We start from the raw sequence: 26,997 nt of genomic DNA on the forward strand, positions 1-26,997 counted from the left end.
TTCATTAATGGTTCCTCTCCCATAATGATGACATCCCTTTCTGGGGAGCAGGGGTGCTGGGAAAAACCATCTTATACCTCTCAACCATTATCCTCATGAATACAGTGCATTCAGGACTTTGGCTGTGATTGGGGTACACCTCCACATCTGGTCTTTTAAGGCTTCACCTATATCATAATAGCACTTTCAAGTTTACAAAGTACTTTAAATCTTTTATCTAACTTGGTCTTTGCAATGACCTTGTGATGCAGAAGAGGAAGCCCAGAAACGGCACGCAATGTGCTAGGGGGTCACAGAGCTAGGAAGCGCAGAGCTACAGTTCACATTTAGCTCTCCTGATTCCAAGGCCATGGCTCCTTCCACTCGACTACTTCCCAATCTTGTACCGTTCTACAAGTGACATACTATCTTTTCTATCGGGCCCAGTTTCCTCCTCTGTAAAATGAAGAGCTGGGCTCTATTTCCTCTGAAGGCCTTTCTACTTCTAATCTTCTAGAACTCTCAATAATGGCACTCAGCCCTAACAGTGATACTAATATAAAAGTCTCTTCCAAATCCTCTTGTTTGTGAGAAGCCAGCTGGAATAAGGGCTAGGTTCTGTAGCTGGTAACACAGAAACTTATAAATTTCTCCTTAACCAATTCAGTCAACAAACAGTTAAGTGCAAGGCACTGGGTGGAAGGCATTGTGTTAGGCAGTGGCCTATAAAGAGGAAAAGCAAGAAAGTCCCTGCCCTCTAAGGGCTTAAAATCTGACAACATAAATAAATAAATGTGACACTAGGCATAATATCCTGAGGTCAAAAGGTGACTACACTCAATGACTCTCTAGTTATTTGAGGGGGAAGCCAGTAGCTGCTTTGGGCAGTAAACATGGATCATCACCACCCCTTGGCAGTATACATGGGTCATCACCCCTCCTAAGAACAACTCAAAGCCTACACCCTGCCCTCTAGGTAATATTGCAGATGGGTTCCCATTTGAAGAGGAGAATCAGGGTGTCTCCTTTTTACTATTTTTGCACCCAAGTTTGGGAACTGGCAAGCTAATGCAAGGAGATACAGTTTCGGATTCTCCCTGGTGAGGTACTCTGCCTATTGTTGTGGGCATATTATTATACAGGATCAGACATTTGAGAGCTGGGACTTGAGAGATGACCTCATCCAATCTTTTCATTGTACAAACGAGGAAACTAAAGCCAGAAGAGGTTAAGTAACTGATTCAAGGTCCCACATGTGGCTTTGGCAGTTGGGAGCTGATCTTAGCCACATGGAATGGAAGAGAAGTGGGCTATTTTATTTGTAACAGGTATCTGTGAACTTACTTTTAAAACATTTTGATAACTTTACTTCAATATTATTCATTTCCTTTGTAATATTATGGTTTCTTAAAATGCATTTAAAAACACTATTCTGAGAAAGGTCCATGACTCAAAAAATAATAAGATTCCATGTTAGGTACCCTAAAACTGGTAGGATGCTTTAGAAGAGATCAGCTTTAGTCCATGTCCACAGAGATCCTTAGCCTGCTTTTACATTCTCCTAATTCCTGAAGCAACCCTAGGATTTTGTGGGTCAGCTAGCACTTTCTGTAACTTAGTATATTATAGGGTTGACTAGCCTATGGTATTCCATCGTTGGGAAGTCAGCTACTGGAAATGTCCATTGTCACTCCAAGGGACATTCCATGGAGAGTCAATTTGCTACTCTCTAAAAAATGTTATTATAATAGCTCTATGTTTTTAGACTAATCATTTGCATAGAAGCTGCATTATCATTTGATAGAAAAAACATCTGGATGAAGGAATCTTAGGGCAAGGTCCTGTCTCTGTCAGTGACTTCTCACTTAATCAGTTTCTTTATCATTTTCTTCATATGGAAAGATGCTGCTGCTGATGCTTTTGTTGAGGGGGAAAAGAAATCCAAGGATGCAGGGATTCCAAACCAAAGTTCCCAGGGTGAGGCCGCCTGGAATGAATTAGCAGACCCAAGCATTCTTTAAGTCAGAGGCAAAGATTTATTACGCTTCACAGTGGGCAAGAGTTCTTAGGGATCCTGCAACCATAAAGAGGTGCAGGGGGAATTTTTCTAGAAGCCTTTGGGGATTAAAGGAGGGGAACGTGTCAGTTAGGTGTTTTGGGAGGGGGGATTAGGGAGTTGTTAAGGCATGGTTAAGGAGTGGCTGGTTCTTAAAGGAACATGCACATTTAGTATCTACCGCATAGGCGTATTACCCAGAGTTCTCTAGGAAATAGCCCACAGGGGGGTTACTAGGGGTGTGGTTTTTACTGTGAAATGTCACTGAGTTAACTATCAGTTGGGGCTAAAGGAGATCTCTATATAGTTTCTCATCCAGTATCTTGTTAGACAAAATACTATGTCTGGGATAGATGTTAGAAAGGTCAGTAAATAGTAAATATGCTTATGACTCAGTGTACAGTCAATCATCAGCATCCGGAACCAATCTATAATTGGGCATAGCCGCTTACTGAGGAAGAAGCAGAGATAAGTTGGGGCACGCTGCCTTTTAGCTAGAGAGAGACTGCCTGGGAGAGAGTATGTTTTGAAAACTAGTTGCGTTTTGCTAAGGCATGTTGCCCTTGAACTGGAGAGAGACTGCTAGGGCCAATGCTTTGAAGCTAGGGAGAGATGTGATTTTAGAACTGGAATTCAAGCATAGGTACCCAAGCAGAGCCTAAGGAGAAATGTGATGTTAGAATTAGGGTCCAAGCACAAGCACCCCATCACTTTCACTGTAAAGTGGCCTGAGATTCAGAAAGAGGGCAAGGCTAATTCTTTTTGGAGTAGGGGAGCTGAAGCACAGCCCACTATATGGTTTCCTAGTAGTATAAGAAAGGCAGGGAAGGGGTAATTAATCGTTCCAGCTCTGAGCACAAGCAGAGTGTCTCCTTGGCAGTAGAGGTGTCACCACTATTCTCTCCAATCCATTCTCCACATAATTACTAAGGGGATATTCCTAAAGCACAGTTCTGGACTATTATTTTGCTTCTCAGAAAATTCCAGGGGCTCCTTATCCACACTAGTATCCAATATGGATCCTTGTCTGGCCTTGCACATTCCTTTCGACCCGGCCCTATCTACCTGTCCAGGCTCATTCTACATTGCCTCCTTTCATATGCCCTCCAGTCTAGCCCAGCTGGTCGTCTTGGGTGTTCCTGGCAGGCAGCACCCCATCTCCCACTTCCGTGGCTCTGTCCAGGCTCTGCCACGTGCTGAAATGGATTCTCCTCATGTCTGACGTTTAGCATCCCTGGCTTCCTTCAAAACTCGGCTTGAGGGCCACCCCATTCTTGAGCCTGCCCCACCCCCCCCAGCTGCTGCTACCTCCTATCAAATTATATTTTTTTATACTTATATGTGTACTTATTAGGGGCCCCATTAAAATATAAGCTACTTGAAGGCAGACTCACTTTTGTCTTTGAATATCTGAAGCCTAGTAAAGTGCCTAGCATGTATTAGGTGCTTAATAAATGTGGAATGGATGGAGGCTACTCAAAATTGGGATTCTCTTTTTCTGTTTTCCAGCAGCTGTTTCCTTGGTTGAAGAGATTGCTTATCCTGGGGCATACTGGCTCAGTTGTATAGACAATCAGGAATACACTAAGAGAAAACTTCTAGTAATCTTCTATATATAAACAGATTTAGTATATGTGAAATGTGCTGGATCCATTCGAAGAGAAAGGACATTCAAAACAAAATATATTTTTACTTCCTAAAAGCATAATTTTTTCTAGTTAAAGTTTACTTAAAAAATTTTAGAGTTACAGCTAAGGATGCTAATAAGTAAAGTATTATAATCAGTTCTGAAAATCAGAATGTATAAACCAAGCCCAGAATCAATGCCAAATGAAAAAATGCAAATATTTTGTCACTTACCGAATTCACTTAAAAAAATCAAATTCCATAAGAGCAAAGATACATGTTCTCTCTTGACACATAGTAAGTTGTGAATAAAGTCATGCTGATAACATATTTTCATGAAGTCATGACTCAATGCTAAGATTCTGTAGCAAAACTCAGATGATAACAGTTATTGTGCCTCAGTTATATAGTAGCATACTATAATTTAATCCAGTTATAGATAAGAGTGCTAGGTACATTTGTTATTTGTGTAGTTTCAAGAAATAGTTTGAAATTTTAGTAAGATTTATATTTTATGAGGAGAGGGATAAGGAATAGAGAGTAGGACTAAAGAATAGGTTAAGGATAAGAATAGGATAAGGAATAAAGAGTAGGTAAAGAGAATTTCCAGGTAAGGAAATTCCCTCTATATCTGCAATTTATAGTCTAAAAGAGTTGCCATTTTTCTAGGATCAGATGCAGTTGTGTGTGTGGTCTGCCCTTTGTTCTCAGAGAAGACCACAAGATCAGGAAGATGTTGCCATGACTTGCAAGTGAACTGGATTTAAATGAGGGAGAGCTGTGCAAAGTCACCAGCCTCACTTTCTTCTCCTGAGCTATCCGGGTTCAGTGGCCAGAGAAAGATCAGGACGACTGCAGATGGCCCAGGATGCAGTGGGAGACGATCCTAATCACTGAATGGGTGTTACCTCAGTCAAAGTGAGAGCTCGGAAAGGCCTTAGCTTAAAAAGGCCCAGGATCATGTGTCTAGTATGTGTCAGAGCACAGTTCTTTACCCACTATATTATGCTGCCTCTTATGAGGAAAAGAAAATGTCATAAAATGCCCACAAATGTTTATTATGAAGAAACACGTGCACATATGCATATGCATGTATTTTTATTTAGATCATGGAGAAAATGGTGAAGAGAAACCTGATAATAAAAGTTTGCTTGGGAATAAGAGGCTTGTTCTCCCAAGAGTGACAGTGCAGAGGGACAAAAGCTCTCAGGGTCAGAGGAAGAAGAGAAGAGAAGGAGAAGTTGGTGATTCCCTGTCCAGGGCCCTGAGGCAGCTATATGTAGACTTGAGGACAAAAACAGTAAGTGATTATGCCCCTGGAGTATATTACAGACCACCTAGGAAGAGAGGAAATAGATGAGGAATTGAGGAACCCGATCACACACCAGGCACAGAGGTATGATCGGCAGTGATAGGGGATCTCAATTCTCTACACGTTTGCTGCAGCAAGTTTTCTGTCCAAAGCAGAGGAGGCAATACATTCTTGCCTTGCCTTAGTGACAATTTCATCCTCCAATAGGGTGAGGAAATAATAAAGCGAAATTTTATTCTGGGTCAGATTCTTGTTATTTATTTATTTAATATTTTTAGTTTTCAGCATTAATTTTCACAAGAGTTTGAATTACAAATTTTCTCCCCATTTCTGCCCTCCCCCACTCCAAGATGGCATATATTCTGATTGCCCCGTTCCCCCCCTTCTGTCACCCCACTCCCCGCCATCCCCTTTTCCTTTACTTTCTTGTAGGGCAAGATAGATTTTTATGCCCCATTGCCTATATATCTTACTTCCTAGTTGCATGCAAAAACTTTTTTTTTTGAACATCGGCTTTTAAAATTTTGAGTTCCAAATTCTCTCCCCTCTTCCCTCCCCACCCACTCTCCCTAAGAAGGCAAGCAATTCAACATATGCCACATGTGTATCATTATGCAAAACCCTTCCACAATACTCATGTTGTGAAAGACTAACTAAATTTTGCTCCTTCCTATCCTATCCCCCTTTATTCAATTTTCTCCCTTGACCCTGTCCCTTTTCAAAAGTGTTTGCTTTTGATTACCTCCTCCCCCATCTGCCCTCCCTTCTATCATCCCCCCTTTTTTATCCCCTTCCTCCTTCTTTCCTGTGGGGTAAGATACCCAATTGAGTGTGTATATTATTCCCTCCTCAGGTCAAATCCGATGAGAGCAACATTCACTCAATCGCCCTCACCTGCCCCCTCTTCCCTCCCAACAGAACTGATTTTTCTTGCCACTTTTATGTGAGATAATTTATCTGGGTCTGACTCTAACTAGTTGAGAAGAACCAGTTGCTAGATGGGAACTGGGGTGACATGATGGTTTCCTTCTAGAGTTAAGGATAGAAAAGGAACAGAAAACTGGGCATAGTCTGAGATATACCTTAGATTTTGGGAAAACAAAACTTCAAAGGGTTCTGAGAAAAGATAAGCAGCATCCTATGGACTAAAATGTTACAGGGGAGGTCAGCCCAGGAAGGATGTGAAAAACATAAGAACACACGAAGTGAAACAATTTTATTTCTGAGAAAAAGAAGATTTGCCCAAAGACACTTATGCAGATATATGAGGGACTCAGCCACCAACTTAGATTTATTTTTTTTAAATATTAGATGGGAGCAACGGCAGGTGACAGAACTTTACTGCAGGAGCATAGCATGGTCTTGTCAAAACAGTCAGGAATATGAATGTTACGAGTGAGGTGAGGCTGCTGGAGGAAGTGAGGGGTAACCAAACAGCTGTGCATGTGTGTAATACTGGGAGGAACAGGAGCCTCGGGAAGGGCACTTCCTTTCCTTGTACTGGGGGGTTTGGGGGAATGGCGTTAACTGACTGGTGCCAGGCCAGGCTGTTCAATTGTATTTTGGTTTTCTCTGCTAAGAAAGAACAAGGGCCAATAGGGTCTTGATCCCCAAGATAAGTTAGACAGTTAGATCACTGACCTGGATGAATCCAAGTCACCCATTCCCCCCCCACCCCCAGGAACCACCTCCTAAGGTGTCACAAGAACTGGCAGATATTATTAATGTATTTTGTGGAAAATGGGGGAGGTACGACAAGATGAGAGGAAGAAAAATTTTGTCAAATTTTCTAAAAATGGAAGAGAACAAATTCTGCAAATTATAGGTCGGTGCGCTTGTTTCCAGTGCCTGGGTAAATTCTGGAATGGATCATTAAAGAGATGAAGAGTAAACACTTAGAAAGGGAAGGGAGCAAAAACACATCATTACAGACTAACCTTTCCTCCTTTTTGAAAGGATGAAGAGGATACTACAGACATAGTTTACCTGGATTTCAGCAAAACATGTCATAAAGACAGATACAGATTGGCCAATAGTACAATTAGAAGAGGAAAATGCTGTGAATGTAGTCTCCTGAGATCTTAGTGGGGCTTCTGATACTATTTATGTGGAAAAGGTATAGATATGGATTAGATGAGACCACAATCAGATGGATTTAGAAATGTCACACTCGAAAATAGCTGTTAATGTTTCAATGTCAGCATGGCAAGAGGTCTCTGGTTGAGTGTCCCAAGGATCCATGTTCTGCCCTGTGCTTTTTAACACTTTTGTCATTCACCTGGATAAAGGCATAGATCACATGCTTGTCAAAATCTGCAGATGACACAAAGCTGGGAGAAACAGCTTATTCATAGGATGACAGAAACTGAATATTCAAAAGGAATGGGCTGAATCTATTAAGATGAAATTCAACAGGAATAAATGTAAAATCTCATATTTGGGTTAAAATATTAATTTCACAAGTACTAGATGGTCAGCAATTTATTTTTTAAAGATCTGGGGATTTTAGTGGACTGCCAACTCAATAATAAATCAACAGTGTGAAGTGACCACTAAGAAAGTTAATGCAATCTTTGGCAGCATTAAGAGAGATATAGCTTCTGGGAATAGGGTAGCGATCATTCCATCATACTCTTTCTTTGTAAAACTTCAACTGGAGTACTGTATTAAAGTCTGAGTGCAAACGTATAAGAGGAATGATCAATGTCCAGCATAGGGCAACCAGGTAAACCAGTAGTGAAGGGCCTTGAGGCTGAAAGACCAGGAAACGTTTGGCCTAGAGGAGAAGAGTGTCAGAGGGGACATGATAATTGTTTTCAGGAGCTGAAGGGCTTCATATTGAGGAGAGAGTCGACTTGATCTGTTCGGTTGCACAGGGCTGAACAAGGAGCTGCAAAGAGGCCAGTTTAGGCTTGGTGTCAAGAAAAATCATCCTAACAATGAGAGTTGTCCAAAAGTGGGATGACCAGCCTCAGGCGATGGTAGATTCTCCCTTCTCCAGTGATTCGTTACCTGTGCTGGCTGGGCTGCTTTGAGACTTCTCTGACTTTTCCGACATATGTGTTATCTTCCCCCATTAGAGCGTAAGCTCCTTGAGGGCAGGGAATGTCTTTTTTTATTTGTGCCCCCAATGCCTGGCACATAGTAGGTATTTAATAAATATTGAATGATTGACTAAATGGCTGCTAAGGTCTCTTCCAATTCTCAAATTCTGTGATTCTGTCATTGAACCTGGAATCTAGGATCTTACAAAAATTAATATGGACAAAGACTTTTAAGTATCATTTGTAATTTTAAGTCTCATGAAAAACTGGCAAAAATGTCTCCTACCACTCATTCCTTAATTTATAGAATGTTTTACTAATATTATCATGAGCACAATGACTATTTCAGTCTCCAATGTAATCAACAAAAATGGGCCTACCTGGAAAAAAGTTTTTATTGGCTGTAAAGAATTCACTTACTGCAAGTATGACACATCATGTAACGGCATCAAGGAACAAAGGACAGTCAGTGGGCAGCACATGTTTTCCATTTGTATTTATGCAATATCAAGAGACTAGAAGAAGGTGCCCCAGGATGGCGGATGGGAGATTAAAGGGAGGACACCAAGTCACTCAGAATGAGAAAGCAAGGATGCTTTGTCATCTTCCTCACTGCCATACTGATGGGATCATAGATCCACCGAAGTCTTGGAATGTGATGCCTCCCAGGACTGTTGAGATGAAAGTGCTTGGTAAACCTTAAGATGCTACATAAATGCAGGGATTCTATTAGACAGGACTGGGATGATATGAGATTCCTACTTGAAAAATCTCTAAAAATAGGACTAACACTATCCGTCTCCGGTGGTTTTTGGTGTAAGTATTCTTGGAACAGGGATAAGAACCAGATGACTACACGTGGGCCTTTCCATGATTCTACAATTTCTCTCTGATTCTATAATCACACTTGAGCTTAACACCAAGGATTTATCCAAGATATCACTTCCCTCTACTATAAACAGCGTCCTCTTACCATTTAATCCATCAATCCACCAACAAGCATTTATCATGTGCCTTCCATGTACCAGGCACTGTGCTAAGTGCTGGGGATGTAAAGACAATAAGCAGCTCCTATCCTCACGATCTGGCAGGGATGATGACATACACAGCCGTAACAAGCACGGGTAGAATTTAGATGAAGGAAATAGGAGAGAAGTTTGGAAGAGAAGGCATTAATGGGAGTGGGTGGGATCAGGCAAGGCTTCATGTAAAGGGTGCCTGGTCTGGGTTTTGTAGGAAACCAGAAATCCTAAGAGAGAAAGCACTCCAGGAATAAGGGGGAGTCAGTGAAAAACAGGGAGCTGGGAGACAAAGTATCACTGTGGGGCCACGGCACTTAGCCTTTTCCGTTCATTCCATACCCTTGTAATCTGTGCTTCACTTCATCTATTTATTTTTACACACCAGTATCAAACAGAACCAGTAAATAGAGCGGTCGTACCGAACCCCCTCGGCCTTACCGTCTGTTTGGTAGTTGAGCGCGACCAGCTGGATCCCATGTAGCCAGAACAAGAGCGGGTTGGGGTTGGAAGAGTCAATGCGTGTGGCTGCAGGGTACGTCCTCAGCAGCTGGCAGGCGGTGTGCTGAATCAGCTTCTGAGAGTACCGGCGGCAGAGGCGCTTGGCCGCATTCTCGTTCAGGGATGAGATGTGGTAGCATTTTGGCGTCCTAATGATAGCACTGAGCGACGGGGCTGTGTTGAGAGAACAAACTTCTTCCCAGGTCTGCCGCACACCATCAAAGGAACCTAAAGCCCCACAAAGATCAGAACCACAAACTTCAAAAACTCTCTCCAAAGAATCCATTCAAATGACAGTGTGAAATAAGAACTCTAAGCTCTGCCCAGGGCTCACACTAAAGAGTTGCAGAAACTTCCAAGTCAACTTACTTTCTTCTTAAACAGGTATACTAGTTTGTACTGTGACGCCATGACCCTGTCCATACTGAGGGATGTAATGCTCTGTTATTGTTTTGGAAAGCTGAGAGAGAGAGAGAGTGTGTGTGTGCGTGTGTGTGCGCGCGTGTGTGCGCGCACACACGCAAGCAAACCTGAGTTCTAGTGGACTATCCCCTTGGGCAAGGAACATAAACTGTGATTTACTAATCTGAGAGCAGGGAAGTAAGTAGTAGAGGGAAATCCGTGAGGAGAAGGTGTCAAATATTCATTGGTTCCATTCACTTATGTGAACATTTATTAAGCACCTAATGTGTTTAAGGTACTGTACCAATGTAAGGTTATATAGATTAAAAAAACCCACACCAGTCACTGGCCTCAAGGAGATCACGTTCTACTAGGGGATAAACATTTCGAAGAGATAAGGAAATACAAGATAATTCATGGACCTACTCTGAGGAACCCTCAGGGGAGGGTTCTTTTGGTGGTATCAGCCAAAATCCAGGGCATATTATTTATCTCAGCTATGCCAAGGAGCTGGGAAGCTGGGGAGTCTCACCAAGGACTCCACTGGAGGTGCAGTGGGGCACGGTTTGGAAAGGCCAGTCTGTTACAACCCAAGTGGGCAACAGAAGAGGATCTAAAAGCTGAGGGGACAGGGATCATGGAAATCTGATTTTAAGGAAAGGAGGGAGGAGATGGGGAGCTGGAGGGATGGGGAAGACGGAGATGGAGGGAGACCAAGAGAGTACCTACGGGGCTAGTCTCTTAAGGAGGACAGAGAAAACTTTAAGAGATTAGGACAGGATGTTTGAAGCTTAGGGGAACATGTTAGAAGCCTATTAAAGTAAGGTCTTTCTTATCTAAGGATCTGTGGGCAAAGACATCTTTCAGTAAGCCATGGTTCAGTGAGATAATTCAAGAGGAAGGTAACCGACTATAAGGCTTTGTTGAAATTCTAGCAGACGTGAAGTCCCTATGTGGATTTACTGTGAAGGAAGAGTAAGGGAGACAGATAATCCCTGCCATCCTGGGGGCTCCACACTAAGAGTTAAGGTTGGAGAATCATGTTCTAGCCATAGTGCCAGACAAATCTACCTCAACTAGAAATCCAGAGCCTGACGCCACATTTCAGCCCAGAAAGGAGTGGGCTTGTTAACTAAGGACAAGATCTGGAAAAAAAGGATAGTTAACCAAGAGAAATTAAGGGCCAGTTTCCCGAGAGCTTGACTAACTGTGGGACTTCTATAAACTTGATCTTCATTTTCTTTTATTATTTCAGGCCCCTGAATGTGTGGTAAGCTTGGGTAGCTTAACAAGGTTAAAGATGGTAACTTTAGAACTTCGATTTTAAGTATAATCCTCATCAGTTTAATTCAATTCAACCATACAGGCTTTAACCTCTTCCCCCCTCCAATATAAACTTGTTCTCCTATGGACTCTGTAGTGACGCAGCTCTCTCTTGGATCTCTCTCCAGTCTCGAGCATTTCTACCTGCTCCCTTTTATAGGTCCAGGTTGCTGCTCGGATCTATAATATATCATAACAATAGAAGATGGAACGATATAATATAATGCCAATATTCAACCAATGAGGATGTTATATACGCTTACCTAGGAGACACACTCAAAGTCCTTAACCTTGGTGATCTGTCTAGACTCATCTAGTGTTACATTCTCTACAAGTTTTCTTACAATATTTGTTGTAACCTCTACTAAAGCTCTATTCCAATAGCTCATTATGGCGTGGCTGTGACCTGAGTTCTTCTAGCCTATGCCAATGGAGTGTGAGCTTTGGGAGGGCTTATTAAACTGAAAAGGCCTGGTGATAGACTTGCTAAATTAGGAGAGAGACATCAATGAGAAGTAAATATTGTTCTTATTGTTATTTTGGGGGAGGGAGGCAGAGAGTGGAAAAAGAGGGAGAGCATATAGAACTTTCAGAGTTAAAGTAGGAAATAGCAGTAAAATCCTTAACAAAAACAAAAAACTAAACTAAAAAAAGGATCATAAATTGCTTATAAGGAGCAAGAGAAACAGCAAGTTGGTAAGCAACTAAGAGGGGTAGCTAGGTGGCGCAGTGGGTAGTGTGCCAGACTTGGAGTCAGGAAGACATCTTCTTAGGTTCAAATCTAGTCTTAAACACTTACTGGATATGTGACCATGGGCAAGTCATTTAACTCTCTTTGCCTCACTTTCCTCATCTGTAAAATGAGCTGGAGAAGGAAATGGCAAACCCCTCCAGTATCTTTGCCAAGAAAATCCAAAATGGGGCAACAAAGGGTAGGGCAGGACTGAAATGACTCAACAACAACAAAGCAACAAGAAGAAAATGTTGGCAATGAGAAACCAGTAGGGATACAAATGAACGAAATCTGGGGACTTGCTGATGGAAGAAAAACGGAGGCCATGAAGAACAGGAGGTCTTTGGTGCCACAGTACAAACAAGTATACTGACTAAAAAGAACTTTCCTTTTACATTCTGAAATAAATTTTTATTCTGGTAGGAGATTTAGAATAATTCTAACAAGTTACAAAAATACAGTAACCAAAAGTGTAATGAATTTTTTTGTTGTTTTGTTTTTGCCAAATGTCATGAAATGCCTAGCATTTAGGTTTGTTTGTTTGTTTGAAATAAACTTTTTAGAAGTTGCCTGATTTGGACAGAATTTGGTATATTATTAGAGAGTATCAAAATACAACTTTAAGTCTATTTATGGGTTGATTTATCATCTTGACTAATAACGGTGGACAATAAAAATGTTCAAATTGGCATTTTGGGGGGATTACATGAAATAAGGATTATAATTCACAGAAGAACCACTAGTATTTTCTTTAAACTGAAAGATTTTTCTGATGATGTTCTTTTCAGCAAATACTGCTAAAACATCTCTGGTAAATAATCATGATTCTCAAGAAATTAAAATTGCAAAATGGTGGTTTTTGCAATACGAGTACCATTTTACTTTTTTTTTTTGCTTATTATTACCCAGTTACAGTAGGCAACGTTAACATTCATTACAAAAAACAATTTAAACATTCAAGTGAAGATTACCAACAGTAAAACATTTGATCCATCCAATATACAGAATCAAGCAAAGATATTGGTAAGAAGCTGACTTTACTTTTTCCAGATGTTTTGGTATATGCTGCTGTCTCCCCAGGGCTTAATCTGCCCGGATTGTTGCCAAAAATGGACTTCCTGCTTTTCCTTTCTTTTCCTCTGCTAGAGCCAGATGGGTTTAAAGTTGACAATCCTGTTCCCATAAAATTAAAATAAATAAGCCAAAAACTGCAAGCAAGAACTCAACATTTTCCATCACCATTGATGTTTATTTTTAATCACTACCACTCCCTTGTAATATAATGTGTAGGGTCTACTAACATTTTATTTTTTAGTAGCCTTAATAACAGTATAGATTCCAATTATAAGATAGCTTTTGCCTTGATTTAAAAAATTGAAAGAAACTGCATAGTCATTAGAAAATGGTCACAAATACTATTTAAGCTAATATCAAAATAACACACCAACAATAGTATAATAGAAAAAAGATATACAATTTTTATTTGGGGATCATTATCAAATGAATGTTTTATTTTATGTTACTGATTTTTTTCTGTTATAATCACCTTGTTTGATATCACAGACCCTCTGTCAGAATGGCTCTTATCTGGCCTGGACCCAGACCAGAATCTCCTCTATACCACACCTGACAAAGTCATTCAGCCTCCATTTGACAATATCCAACGTGGAAGACCCCATTACCTCTGGAAGACAGCCCCTTCGGCTTCTAGGCAGCTCTAATTATTAGGAAATTTCTTTCCATACTGAGCATAAAACTTCTTTGCAGCTTCCACTCATTGCTCCCAATTCTGCCCTTTGGGGTCCAGAACAAGTTTAATTCCTTCCCTCGAATGACAGCATTTTGACACAACTATCATCTCTCCCTGCCCCTCCCCCCACAGCCTTCTCTTAGCCAGGTTAAATACTCCCACTATATTGTCACATGCTTTCTAGTTATTTAAAGTGACCTGAGAAGATCTCTGCCCTAAGTAGCTCCATTAAAATTCCATTATTGGAAATTTATTCCTTAAAATTAAATCTCTTTGAATGTCCCTTTTTAAAAATGAAAACAGAGCAGTATATTTGGGAGTAGCATGAATTCTTCATTGTGAATGAATTTGGTTTTTTTGTCTTTATGATAGCAAAATCAAGATGAAGTGGGCTGTTTTTCTTTTGAGGGGCCAGGGCATTATAGTTTGAGCAATGAAAGAGTAGAAAAGGTAAAGGAAAGAGGGGGTGGAATCTGATGAAGACGACTTTTTCACAAAAGTTTTCAGCGATTTACTTAAGTGGCAGATCTGGGATTTGAATAAACAATATTGGTAGCACTACGATGAGTCTGTCAAAAATTCTTTTGGTATGTTTCTTCACATCAGTGTTCTGGTAAATTTGTATACACTAATATAGAAGGTCTAATGGTTATATTTTATTCATTAAATAGTTACTAATACTGCTAGACAGGAGCTCTCTTTACAGTGTAATACTTACATGCTTAAAGGTCATCTTTCCTGAGAAAGAAAAATTTTCTATAGGACAGTACAAATGACTCTTAACCAAATTCCCTAATAGTGAGTTAGTTTTTTTTAAGTATACCTTGCTTTATACAATAGATTTTCCCTAAAAAAAAACTGTGTGCATATCAGATTTTTATGAATCAAATTTTATTTTCCTGCCACATGCTAAAAGAAATATGATGGTTTTCATAATATAGAAAACAAGGGAGCAAAGCAACTTTAAAATTTCAAACTCTTTTTTGGTCACAAGTATGGCTTTCTAGGTAAGTCACAACCACTCATCACTATGTATCCCTTTTACCCTTTCAGTTCAAAGCCACCTTTCTCTTTTCTGCAAACTCAACTGTCAGAAACGTTGCTCTTAAATTTGTCAAGAGCATACTCCTAGTCTTTTCTGCTACTACTGGGTATCTTCAGTTAAGACTGACATTTAGTTAGCCTTGTCGCATAACAAAAGTACATCCACAAGGATGTAAGGGTGATTGTTGCCTCTTGATGGCTGGGACAGGTCTATCTAACTGTCTGGCTGTAACACCCAGGGGAGGAGAACACGAAGAAAAGTGTCAAGAGCAACTACTTTTACTTCTTTCAGACAAATTGGCTTGTCAGCTCTAAGGTCTAAGAATGCATTGTAGCACAGTGTTGGTCCAACAGCTCTGACAGTATATCCTTGTGATTCAAATGGCTCATTAAAAAAACCCATTAGTCTGCCAACAAAGCATGGCTTTTACTGCTGTAGGATTTCTGGGCTGCCAAGGAAATTAATGTTTATGCTGAAAGAATGGGCTAAAACTTAAAATGAATAAGCCACGATATCCTTTTAAATGACCTAACTGGAGCCCTGGAGCCACAGGGATACTGCAGAAAGCACATCAATCAACTTGTAATGGGCTCATCTCCAACATAACTACACCCCTCCCTTCACCCATCATCACTCAATATACCCGACTCTCCTCCCCTCCATTGCTAGGTTTTGGTAGCTGAGCCCTTCAGGACAATAACTCTCTAGTCATGACCCAGGCACCTACACATACACAGGCAAGATTCTACTCTCCTCCCATCTCCCAGTCTCCCAGACTATATTGTAGGTATGGGGAGTACCGCAGGTAGTAAAGTGAGACAGAATTGGTCAGACATGGTATGGATGGAGCGGAATCTACATTTGGTCAGCTTTTATTATATTATCTTTCCCCTCAGGCCCATCCCTCTTCTGAACTTCCTCACTACTGCTGAGGATATCACTATCCTTCCAGTCACCGAGCTTGCAACCTTGGTGTCATCCTCAGCTTCTCACTCTTACTCACCCATATATACAATCAAGTCTTGCTGTTTCTAGCTCAACAACATCTCCTGTGTATGACTCCTTCTCTCTACTCACACAGCCACCACCCTAATTTAAGCTGCTATTACTTCTCATCTTGGCTACTGTAATAGACTTTCAGTCTCCTTCCTTTAAGTCTTTTTTTCTTCAATCCATCCTCCACAAAGCTGCCAAAGAAATTTGCCTGAAGTGCAGAACTTGTTGCATCACTTCCCTTCTCAAATAAACTCTAGTGGCTCCCTATTGAATCTAGGCTCTAATATTTCATCTTTATCTTATTCTTTTAAAAATTTCTAATTTTGTGCAAATTTTATAATATATATTAATTAGTATAGTGGTACATGAGTATAGTTTACATACATACATATTTGAAGTACATGCTCAAAATTATTTTTATTAATAAGGATACTTGATAAAAATATATAGAGATCATTACAGAAGTTTGGAGAAGTCAGAGAATGTTTCAAGGATAAGGTATAATTTGAATTGGTCCTTAAAGATAAATTAGCCTTATACAGGCAGAGCAGAGCACAGTAAACATTAGAATGAATAGCATAAACAGAGGCATGCAAGCAAGAATAATTATTGTTATTGGGGGGACAACTGAGAGTGGCTAGAAATTGGGGTTTATTTGTAAACAAGGTTGAAGAGATGGGGCAGGGCCATTTTATGAATGATATGAAAGTCAAACAGAGGGGTTTAGACTCAGTATTATATACAATAGGGGACCATCAGAGCTCCTTGACTAGCAGGGTGAGTGAATGTTTTAGGGTGATTATGCTGGTCATATTAATGACAGAATAGAAACTAGAGTCAGGATCACCAAAAAGGAGGCTGCTGTAATAATCCAAATGTGAAATGATGGCAGCCCAGACTAGGGTAAGGGGGAATAAAGAAAGAGGTACAGATTTATGAAATATTTCAAGGAAGAAAACAACAATATCTGGTGACAGATTAGTTAAAAGGGGAAGAAGAGGGAAAGGTCAAAGACACTAAATGAAATCTGCCAGACTAGAAGATCAGAAGGAGGAGTGGGCCAATGATATGAATGAGATATAGAGGGTAGCTGGTTTCAGAAGAGATGACACATTTAATTTAGGATGTAATAATGATTTGGAGTTCACAAGCTATGATAATAATAACAACAGCTAGCATTTTACATAGCACTTTCACATTTTGCTAAGTGCTTTAATATGTTAACTATATAATTCCTAAAATAACCCTGTAAAATAGGTACTATTATCATCACATTTTGCAGGGACCTGAGGCTGAAAGAGTTTAAGCTACTTGCTTGGGGTCACACTGCCAGGAGGTGTCCTGGTTCCAAGCCCTGCCCTTTGTGCAAGGTACCCCACAGCTGTTCCTGCCAACCAGAGATGTTCTGTAGGCAGTGAGAAAGCTTGACTGGAAGCAAGGTGGTGACTGATCTGGAGACACATATTTAGGAATCATTCATATGGATGTGATAACTAGAATAATAAGAATGGATGAGTTTACCAAGTCAGGGAGGCAGAGGGAAGACTAGGAAGAGAAGCTGTCAGAGACACGGGGGACATCACAGTGGGAGGAATAAGGAATGTAGACTAATAAAGGGAAGAGAGAAGAAGCAGTCATAAAAGCAGGAGCAACAGTCAAGTAGAATTTCAGGAAGCCAAGAAAGTATAGGGTCAAATGTTATACAGGATCTGAGAAGAATGTTTAATGAGGGGGGAAAATCCATCAGATTTAATAAAGAGGTGGTCATTGGTAACCTTTAAAAGTTTAGGTTTAGAGGAGCAGTAGAGAAGAATCTTGATTGCATAACAAAATGTAAAATGGATCATTTTGTTTATATAAAGTTAAAGTTTTTGAACAAAACTAATGTGACCAAAATTAGAAGGAAAACAGAAAACTGGGAAAAAATTTACAGCAAGTGTCTCTTATAAAGGCCTAATTTCACAAATATATAGAGAACTGAGTCAAATTTATAAAAATACAAGTCATTCCTCAGTTGACAAATTGTCAAAAGATACAATCAGGCAGTTTTCAGGCAAAGAGATCAAAGCTATCTATAGTCATACAAAAAAATGCTCTAAGTTACTACTGATCAGAGAAATGCAAATTAAAACAATTCTAAGGTACCACATCACATCTATCAGATTTGCTAATATGACAGAAAAGGAATATGATGTTAGAGGGGATATGAGAAAACTGGGACACTGATGCACTGTTGGTGGAGTTGTGAACTGATCCAGACATTTTAGAGAACAATTTGGAACTATGCCCAAAGGGCTATAAATCTGTGCACACCCTTTGATCCAGCAATACCATTGCTAGTTCTGTATCTCAGAGAGACCAAAAAAGGAGAAAAGGACCCATTTGTACAAAAGTATTTATAGTAGCTCTTATTGTGTTAGTTAAGAATTAGACATTGAGGGGATGCCCATCAGCTGGGAAATGGCTGAACAAGTTGTGGTATATGATTGTAATGAAACATTATTGTGGTATAAGAAATGACAAGCAGGATCATTTCAGAAGAACCTGGAAAGACCGACATGAACTGATAGAAAGTGAAATGAACGGAATTAGAAGAACACTGTACACAGTAACAGCAATACTGTGTGATGAACAACCATGAATGATTGGGCTATTCTCAGCAATACAATGATCCAAAATAATCCCAAAGGATCATGATGAAAACTGCTATCCGCTTCCAGAGAAAGGATTGGCATCATCTGAATACAGACTGAAGCATACTATTTTTCTCTTCTTTCCTTCCTTCCTTCTTTCCTTTTTTTTTGTTTGAGTCTTCTTGCACAAAATTACTAATACGCAAATGTTTCACATAATTGTACTTACATCAGATTTCCTTACCATATCAGGGAGGGGAAAAAGAATGGAGGGAGAGATAGAATTTGTAACTTAAAACTTAAAGAATAAAGCAATTAATGTTAAAAATTGCTTTTACATGTAATTGGGGGGAATAAAATATTGTTCAAAAATGAGAAAATATCAATCAACAAAACTGATGACAGAAAAAAGTAATAATAAATAAACTTCTTAGGCTGGAATTCCTTCAATTATACATCACATCTTTTAATTTTTAAATTCTAATTTGGTTTTGATTTTGATCTTTGCTGTAACAATTCAAAGGACTGACTGCATGCAGACAAATGATTGGGAAATGATTCCTCCACTGATAGCCACTTCTTTCCTTAAGTAGATTATAACTAATTATACTTTGATGATGTAGAAAGCATTCACCATATCCAGAGTTTTCCACCTCTCAAATAATGCTATATAGCCATGAGGTTTCTTTATAGTCTACAAGCTTTTGCCTTCTCTCATTCTTTACTCCTAGACTATGTTTTCTACTGCATATTTCACCATCCTTCCCATGTCCAATTTTGCATTGATATCACCGAGCACTGCAATACATGTTAAGTTAATTTTGAAGGTCTTATCAAGTCTTTTTAGTAATTATCTTCCTCTTCATCTTCTGCTACTGTTTCCTATATCTTAAAAACATAGCTACTCTTCAATACCCACCCCTTTTCCTTTTTACAAAGAAATTTTTAGAATGTGTAATTTATCCTTTCATTTCCCGCTTTTCCTCCACACATAGCCAAATTCCTGAGCTCCCAGGTCAAGGAGAAAATATTGCAAGCAGCCAGAAAAAAAACATTCAAATATCATGGAGCACAGTCTGGATAATACAAGGTTTAGCAGCTTCCACATTAAAGGAGAGGTGGGCTTGGAATACAGTATTCCCAAAGGTGAAGAAGCTAAGATTACAACCAAGAATCTACTCAGAAAAACTGAGTATAACATTTCAAGGGAAGGATCGTGCACTATGACCAGGTAGAATTTATATAAGGAATGCAGAGCTGGTTCAATATTAGGAAAACTGTCAGCATAATTGGCCATAACAGTAACAAAACAACAAAAATCATATGATTATATCAATACATGCAGAAAAAGCTTTTGACAAAGTATAACACTGATTCCTATTAAAAACCACTAGAATGCACTGGAATAAATGGAACTTTACTTAAAATGTTAAGCAGTATATATCTAAAACCATCAGCAACGATTATCTGTAATAGGAATAAGCTAGAAGTTTGCCCAGATCAGGAGTGAAGCAAGGATGCCCATTATCACCACTATTATTTAATGTTGTACTAGAAATGCTATCTATAACAATAAGAGAAGAAAAAGAAATTGAATAAATTAGAATAGGCAATGAGAAAACCAAACTACTGCTCTTTACAGATGATATGATGGTATAATTAAAGAATCCTAGAGAATCAACTAAAAACTAGTGGACATTATGAACAACTTTAATAAAGTTGCAGGATATTAAAAAGACCCACATAAATCATCAGCATTCCTATATATTACCAACAAAGTCTAGCAGGGAGAGATAGAAAGAGAAATTTCATTTGAAATTACTATAGACAATAGCAAATATTTGGAACTCTATCAGCCAAGACAAACCTAGGAACTCTATGAATACAATTATAAAATACTTTTCATCCAAATAAGACAGATCTAAACAACTGGAGAAATATTAATTGTCGTGGGTAGGCCACAATATAATAAAAATGACAATTCTACCTAAATTAATTTATTCAGTGCTATACCAATCAAACTACCAAAAATCATTTTATAGAGCTAGAAAAACTAATAACAAGATTCATCTGGAAGTATAAAAGGTCAAGAATATCAAGGGAATTGATGAAAAGAAAACGTGAAGGAAGGTAACCCAGCAGTATTACAAAGTGGTAACCATCAAAGCAATCTGGTACTGGCTAAGAAAAAGAGTGGTGGATCAGTGGAATAGATTAGCCACACAACGACCATAATAATCTAGTGTTTGAGAAACCCAAACATCCAAGTTTTGGGGACAAGAACTCATTATTTGACAAAAATTACTAGGAAAAACGGAAAGCAGTTTGGCAGAAACTAGGTACAGACCAACATTTCCACCATATACTAAGAAAAGGTCAAAAATAGGTACATGATTTAGATATAAAGGGTGATATCATAAGCAAATTAGGGAGGCATGGAAAATTTCCCATCAGGACTATGGACAAGGGACGAATTTTTGTCCAAACAAGAGAGAGAAATGGATGAAATGGGATGGAAAATGGATAATTTTCATTACATTAAAATAAAGTTTTTGCACAAGCAAAACTAATGCAACCAAAACTAGAAGGAAAGCAAGAAACTGGGAAAAATTTTTACAGTAAATTCCTCTGATAAAAGCCTCATTTCTCAAATATATAGAGAACTGAGTAAAATTTATAACAATACAAGTCATTCCCCAATTGATAGGTGATCAAAGGATATGAAGTGGCAGTTTTCAGACAAAGAAATCAAAACTATCTGTAGTCATACGAAAAAATGCCCTAAATCACTATTGATTAGAGAAATGCAAATTAAAACAACTCTGAGGTACTGCCTCACATCCATCAGACTGGTTAATATGACAGAAAAGGAAAATGACAAATGTGGGAGGGGATGTGGAAAAAGTGGAACACTAAAGCACTGCTGGGGGAGTTGTGAACTGATTCAACCATTCTGGAGAGCAATTTGGAACTATGCCCAAAGGGCTATTAAACTGGGCATACCCTTTGATTCAGCAATACCACTACTGGGTCTGTATGCCAAAGAGATCAAAGCAAAAGGAAAAGGACCCATATGTGTGCAAAAATATTTATTTAATAATATTTAGCTTTGTACTATGTACATACTTCATTGCACTATGATCAACAGTGAATCACAAAACAACGGTCCAAGACATTTCTGAAAGACTTATGAGGAAAAATGCTATCTACCTTCAGAAAAAGAACTGATAGGTCTCAGACTGAAGTGTAATTTTTTCATTTTTTTCTTGTGCTTTTTTTTTGCAACAAGGCTAACATGGACACATATTTTGTATGATTTTGCATGTACAATTGATAAAATTTTTTGCCTTCACAATAGGTAGGGGAGGGCTGGGAGGTAGAGAATATAGAACTTGGGGGAAAAAAGAATGTCAAAAATAAATTAATTAAAAACAAACAAATAAAAAACAAAAGAAATATCAGTCAGAAAAACCTGATCTCTGCCAAGGTGAAGGAGGTGATGGCCAAGGGAATATTACTTTAATATTTAAAAAAAATTGTGAGCAGCGTCAACTCACAAAACATAAAGGAGCAGTGGAGGGAAATACAAATTTATAGAAAGCTTGTGGTGAAACTCAATTAAGCCAGATCATACAAGGATGAAAACGAAAGGACACATTTTTTATAATTTAGCTTCTTAAAGGAAAAGAGGGAGAAGATGAGTTATTCTTACCTGGAAATTTTACAGCTTGGCAGTAGATGACAAGGTCAGAAAGCTCTGGGGCTATTTGTCTACTCTCTTTTTTATTCTGTGGAAGATAAAATTCTTCACCCAGTTCCATGTCATAAACCTGTTAAGTGATAAAGTAACAGAATTTCGCGCTGTAAGTCTTGAAAGTACTGTGTCACCTCTCTCTTTATATATATAGTATAATTCAAAATTTCAAATGACTAGAATATTCTGATTTTTAATAAGATGACCATAAGCAAGTCTACAGTATTATTAAGCCTCTATTCATGTCAGGTAACTGGATAAGTGAGGTGTCCTATATTCTTACAGTTTAGGATTTATAGTGGGGTAAGATAGTGTAGTATCATCAGGAATTGCCTCAGGGACTAGCCAGGGTTACTGGCAAAACCGACTATCTAGACTGACATCTTTTTTGAATATTCAATTCACTCTGCTTCCTGATGTAACAACTACACAAATATGACAAATGACTCTTAAACAATAGCATCTTGCTTCAAGAACCCAGCCTAAGTAAGACTCAGGCCAATCATATGTTTGCTGTCAGGATCTCATTTACAGGAAAAGTTGCTGGTAAAAGAACAGATTTCCCTTCTTCCCTTGTACTTGAAAGAGAACTGATGCCACCATCTGGCATCCATGGGACTCTTGGAGGTAGAAGCCTAATCCCGGTAATGAAGAAAACTCAGTTGCCTCATGAAAAACCACTCCACTTTCCTGATGCCACTGCCAATTCTCTTACCCATTTTAGCCCTAATGAATTTCAATCCTGCCCCACTTTTTCATTGTTCCCTCTGTTCATTTCGATCAAAAACCTTCCTTCATCTTAGACCTCTTTCTCTTGTGTTCCTCCAAGAACTGAGCACTCATTGAGAACTGGTTTCCCCTAAACACTCTAATCTATACCCATTTTCCTCATTACTGGATACACCTTCTCTCATTTCCCTCCCCTCTCCTTCTACTGGGCCAGGAGTAGGTATGCTCCCTACTTCCAACCACAACTTCCAGAAGCCCCTCCCCCTCCACCCCCGGCCATCATTCACCTACCTCTCTTCATTTGATAATCATTTTATCCCAATCCTAGTAACTGTTCTCCAATAGCCTCCTGGTCATTCTCCCTCCATTCTTACCCAACTTCCCCTATCCAAGGGGCTTTCAGTACACATGCTGTACCTTGTACATTCTGGCCTAGTTCATCAATCTCCTCCTCTCCCATGACCTACACTGTTGATTCCCACAGGCTCCACTCCACTATCCATCATAACTGTTCCACTTCTAAAAACAAAAGCTCTGAAATTCCTCTAACCATAACCTCCTCTCATTCCACCTCTTGCTATGCTGCAGTCCTCCTAGATCTATCCTTTGGTTTTACAAGGACCTCTAGTTTTCCTCCTTCTGTGTTCTCTCAGGCTATCAGCCCTGCTCTGGCTTTGCTTTCCTCCCATGTCAATCTTTACTTCATAATTAACCAATCAACTTTACATCGTCCTCATTCTTGAATCACTTGCCTCCCCTCATGCTCAAACCTTGCCAAACCTCCATCTAGGAAGTTTTTCCTAACCTCCTTCTTCTCCAAAGATTTCTCACACATCCCCATGAATTAGAGATTTAACTGACACCTTTTCCTTGGCTCCATAGGAAAAAGTACTTCACATTATTCCATTTTCCCAAATGACTGTTTAAACTGTCAGCACACACAGCTTTTCTCAATATTTCATCTCTTTTACATCTGGCTCTTAAAGCAACAGTAACAGTATGTACATATAGTCATTGTGAGCTAGTCATTCAAAATAGATGTTATACAAGAAATGAGCTAAACCACGAATATACTAGACTTTCCTGGAGGTATTCCAAACGTGGGAAATAAAGTAAAAAGGGAAACCAACTCCCAGGATCAAAACTGGTTCAGATGAGTCCAGATATGTACAATAGTGTCTGTCTAACCATGTCTCCCCTCTTGTTCAAGAAGGTGAAATAGCTCCTAATTATCTCTGGTATAAAATACAAACTCCTTTGTTTCCCATTTAAAGGCTTTCACAATTTGTTCCAGCTTTCCTTTCCAGGTTTATCATATATTATTCCTTTCACTGCCTTTGCCATCCTTCTAAGCTTGTTTACCTGGTGTTCCTTAAAACAGAACATTCCACCTCCAGTATCTAGGCTTGCACAGCTGGTCTCCCATGGCTGGAATTCTTCTCCCTTCTCCCTTGCACTTCCTGGCTTCCTTCAAACTAGGCTCCGGTGCCACCTCCTTCAGGAGGGCTTTTCTGATCCCAGGAGTTGCTAGAGTCTCACCTCTCCCTCCATACAAATTATTGTGTATGTCCTTAGTATTTAGTTATTGACTTGCAAATATTTGTAAACAAATGTCTTTTCCCCCACTAGAACACAAATTCTTTTAAGCACAGGCTGCTTCTTTTATTTTTATAATCCTAAAACTAATCCAGGGACTAAGATAAGTGACAACTAATTAAATCTTGTTTTATGCCAAAATGTGGCTGAAGGGAAAATATGTGTACTACCTTTCCTTTGTTGCAAACAGAGCTGTCAGTTTTCTTTATCCTCTTGGGAATTTCTTCATTGTACTCAAACTGTAATTTGTCATTAGTTGACTTACTTTCAGGTCGGTCATCCAGGATGTTGTCTGCAAATGAGTTACAATACCTTCAATGAATATAACAGAACTAAAATTACAGATCCACAGTAGATCTTACTTTATATAAAGGTCAGAGAGCAAAAACGCTTGATATCTGAAAATACCTTCATGTTTGACTTGTTTCTTTATGATATAAAAATATTCCAGCAAATAAATAGGGCTGAATAAGCTTTTTTTCCCTGAGGTTTTTTATTTTTTTTTGAGGGGGCCCTCCCAGTAAGGAAACTTCCTCTACCAATGTAGATCAATATGTGCTCTGCAGGTATATTGTCTTAGAGAGCTGCCTGGGGCACTACGAAGTTAAATGACTTTCCAGAGTCACTTGGCTTCCAATGTTTCAGAGGCACGACTTGAACTCTTTTCTTCCTGACTCTAAGACCAGCTTTTTATCCATTTGTACAACTCTGCTTCTCTTCAATGAGTTTATTGATTACTTTAAGAAAATGATGGATGTTGGAAGTTGTTTTTTTGTCACCTAGATGTGTCCTAACTTTTATATCAAGATGAATATTATCAAAAATATATTGTGTAAAATGACTGACCACATTGGTTTTGTGATTAAATGCTAGTACATTGGAATACAAATTATGTTCTAATCCACCTCATTTAATGTAGCTACTAGTTCTTTTTAGTTTCAAGAATGTCAAAACCAGGAAAAAATATAGGAACTTGTAAAGTGTTCAAACATCTCATTGTTAATTGAGAGGCAAAGCTGAGTAGCTCCACAATCAAAAAAATTTATAGTGTTAACAGTCAGTAGATTGAAAAAAATATGAGAGATAGTCTTTCATTTTAATTATTTAAAAGTTATGTCCTCTATGCTAAGTCAACAACAACAGTTTTAATGACAAATTCACTTTTTATACCCACTGATCTATTAACATTTTCTGTGGCATCTTATTCAAGTTTTACTATTTTCAGTCCATATATGCGTAGACCAAAATACCCTCATACCAAATCAGTTCCATGCAGGCTACTAAGAACTAAAAGAAAAACAGAAATTAATCTTTAATACTTATCTGCAGAGGTACGACAGTTTCATGCTAAACAACATTAAGCGCTTTGAAATACAATGCTGAAATTCATGCAGTTAAAATGATCAATTCAAATGGCCTTTACCTTCCTGACTGTTAGGAGCGGGAGAAGCATTAAGGACATCTGCTATAGAAAAACAGAGTCAGACAGAGGATAAAAGTAAAGAAAATTAAGACATACAGCCAGAGAAGTTAAACCGAAGCGCTAAGCAGAGTTTAAATGACAAGAACGGCATAGAATAAAAGGTAACAAAAGAAATGAGGAATACTTTATAACTTCAAAATTCCCGTATGACATTGCAAAGATTAGCAATAATTAAAGTACAAAGATCATTGCTAAGTATTTTCCATGATAATGCACAATCTATCATGTAATACTAGGCCTACTGGCATGTTTTATTTACTATGAACTACTGTTTCATTTCAAACACACAGAAAGAGATTAATTTCACCAGAAGAAAAGAATATCTTCATATGACTTTGTATGAATTTATATTATGGCCTGGGTTAAAATTTGTGTCAAAATGATCTGGTTTACCTACTTACAAAAGGCTATGGAGACTATCTAGGAGGTAGAAAGATCTAAATTTTCAGTTTATGTAGGCCAGATTACCATTACCTGATGGTCTTCTAGATAAATAACAAATAAATTGTCCTATTTAGGCTTTCTAATCTCACTGTCTATCCTTTCCCTGGTTTGTTTTATTGCTATTATTGGTACTGCATAGTGACCTGTCTCTGTAAACTTCTTTCCCTATTTTTTCTCTTTGTAGCTCTCTCTTAGCGACTACCCATCTTTTGATCATATAATCTAAGGGATGAAAAGGAATTTAGAGATAATCTAGTTCAACCACTTCATTTGACAGATTTAAAAAAGTGAGTTCAAAGACATGAGATGAATTTGTACAAGGTTGTTAATCATTAGTGTCGGAGAATGGGCTAGACATGGGGTTTCCTGACTTCCAGCCTAGTCTTCTCTCCACAATATCACAGCACTTCTTCCAAGATTTATCCCAAGGTCTCTGAGGAAAAATGTGATTTGTTCTGTCTAAATTTGCAGTTTTTATTTTCTCATCACCCTAGCTGGAAACAACTTGGGAGCTATGCAGAGACAAGTGGGGAAACATTCAGCACAAGCTGGAAAATAATTACAGTAAAGGA

General features: G+C 38.8%; 1 protein-coding gene across 1 annotated transcript in view; it reads right to left on the bottom strand.

Moving 5' to 3' along the window:
- Positions 1-26,997, bottom strand: part of PLCE1 (phospholipase C epsilon 1) — a 233,145-nt gene that overhangs the window by 34,271 nt on the left and 171,877 nt on the right. The window contains 4 exon segments of the mRNA XM_036734522.1: positions 9,478-9,765; positions 13,037-13,168; positions 22,132-22,249; positions 24,669-24,790. Of these exon segments, the coding sequence (XP_036590417.1) occupies positions 9,478-9,765; positions 13,037-13,168; positions 22,132-22,249; positions 24,669-24,790 (660 nt within the window).

This window comes from Trichosurus vulpecula, chromosome 8, assembly GCF_011100635.1.
Source record: "Trichosurus vulpecula isolate mTriVul1 chromosome 8, mTriVul1.pri, whole genome shotgun sequence".
Taxonomy (NCBI): Eukaryota; Metazoa; Chordata; class Mammalia; order Diprotodontia; family Phalangeridae; genus Trichosurus; species Trichosurus vulpecula.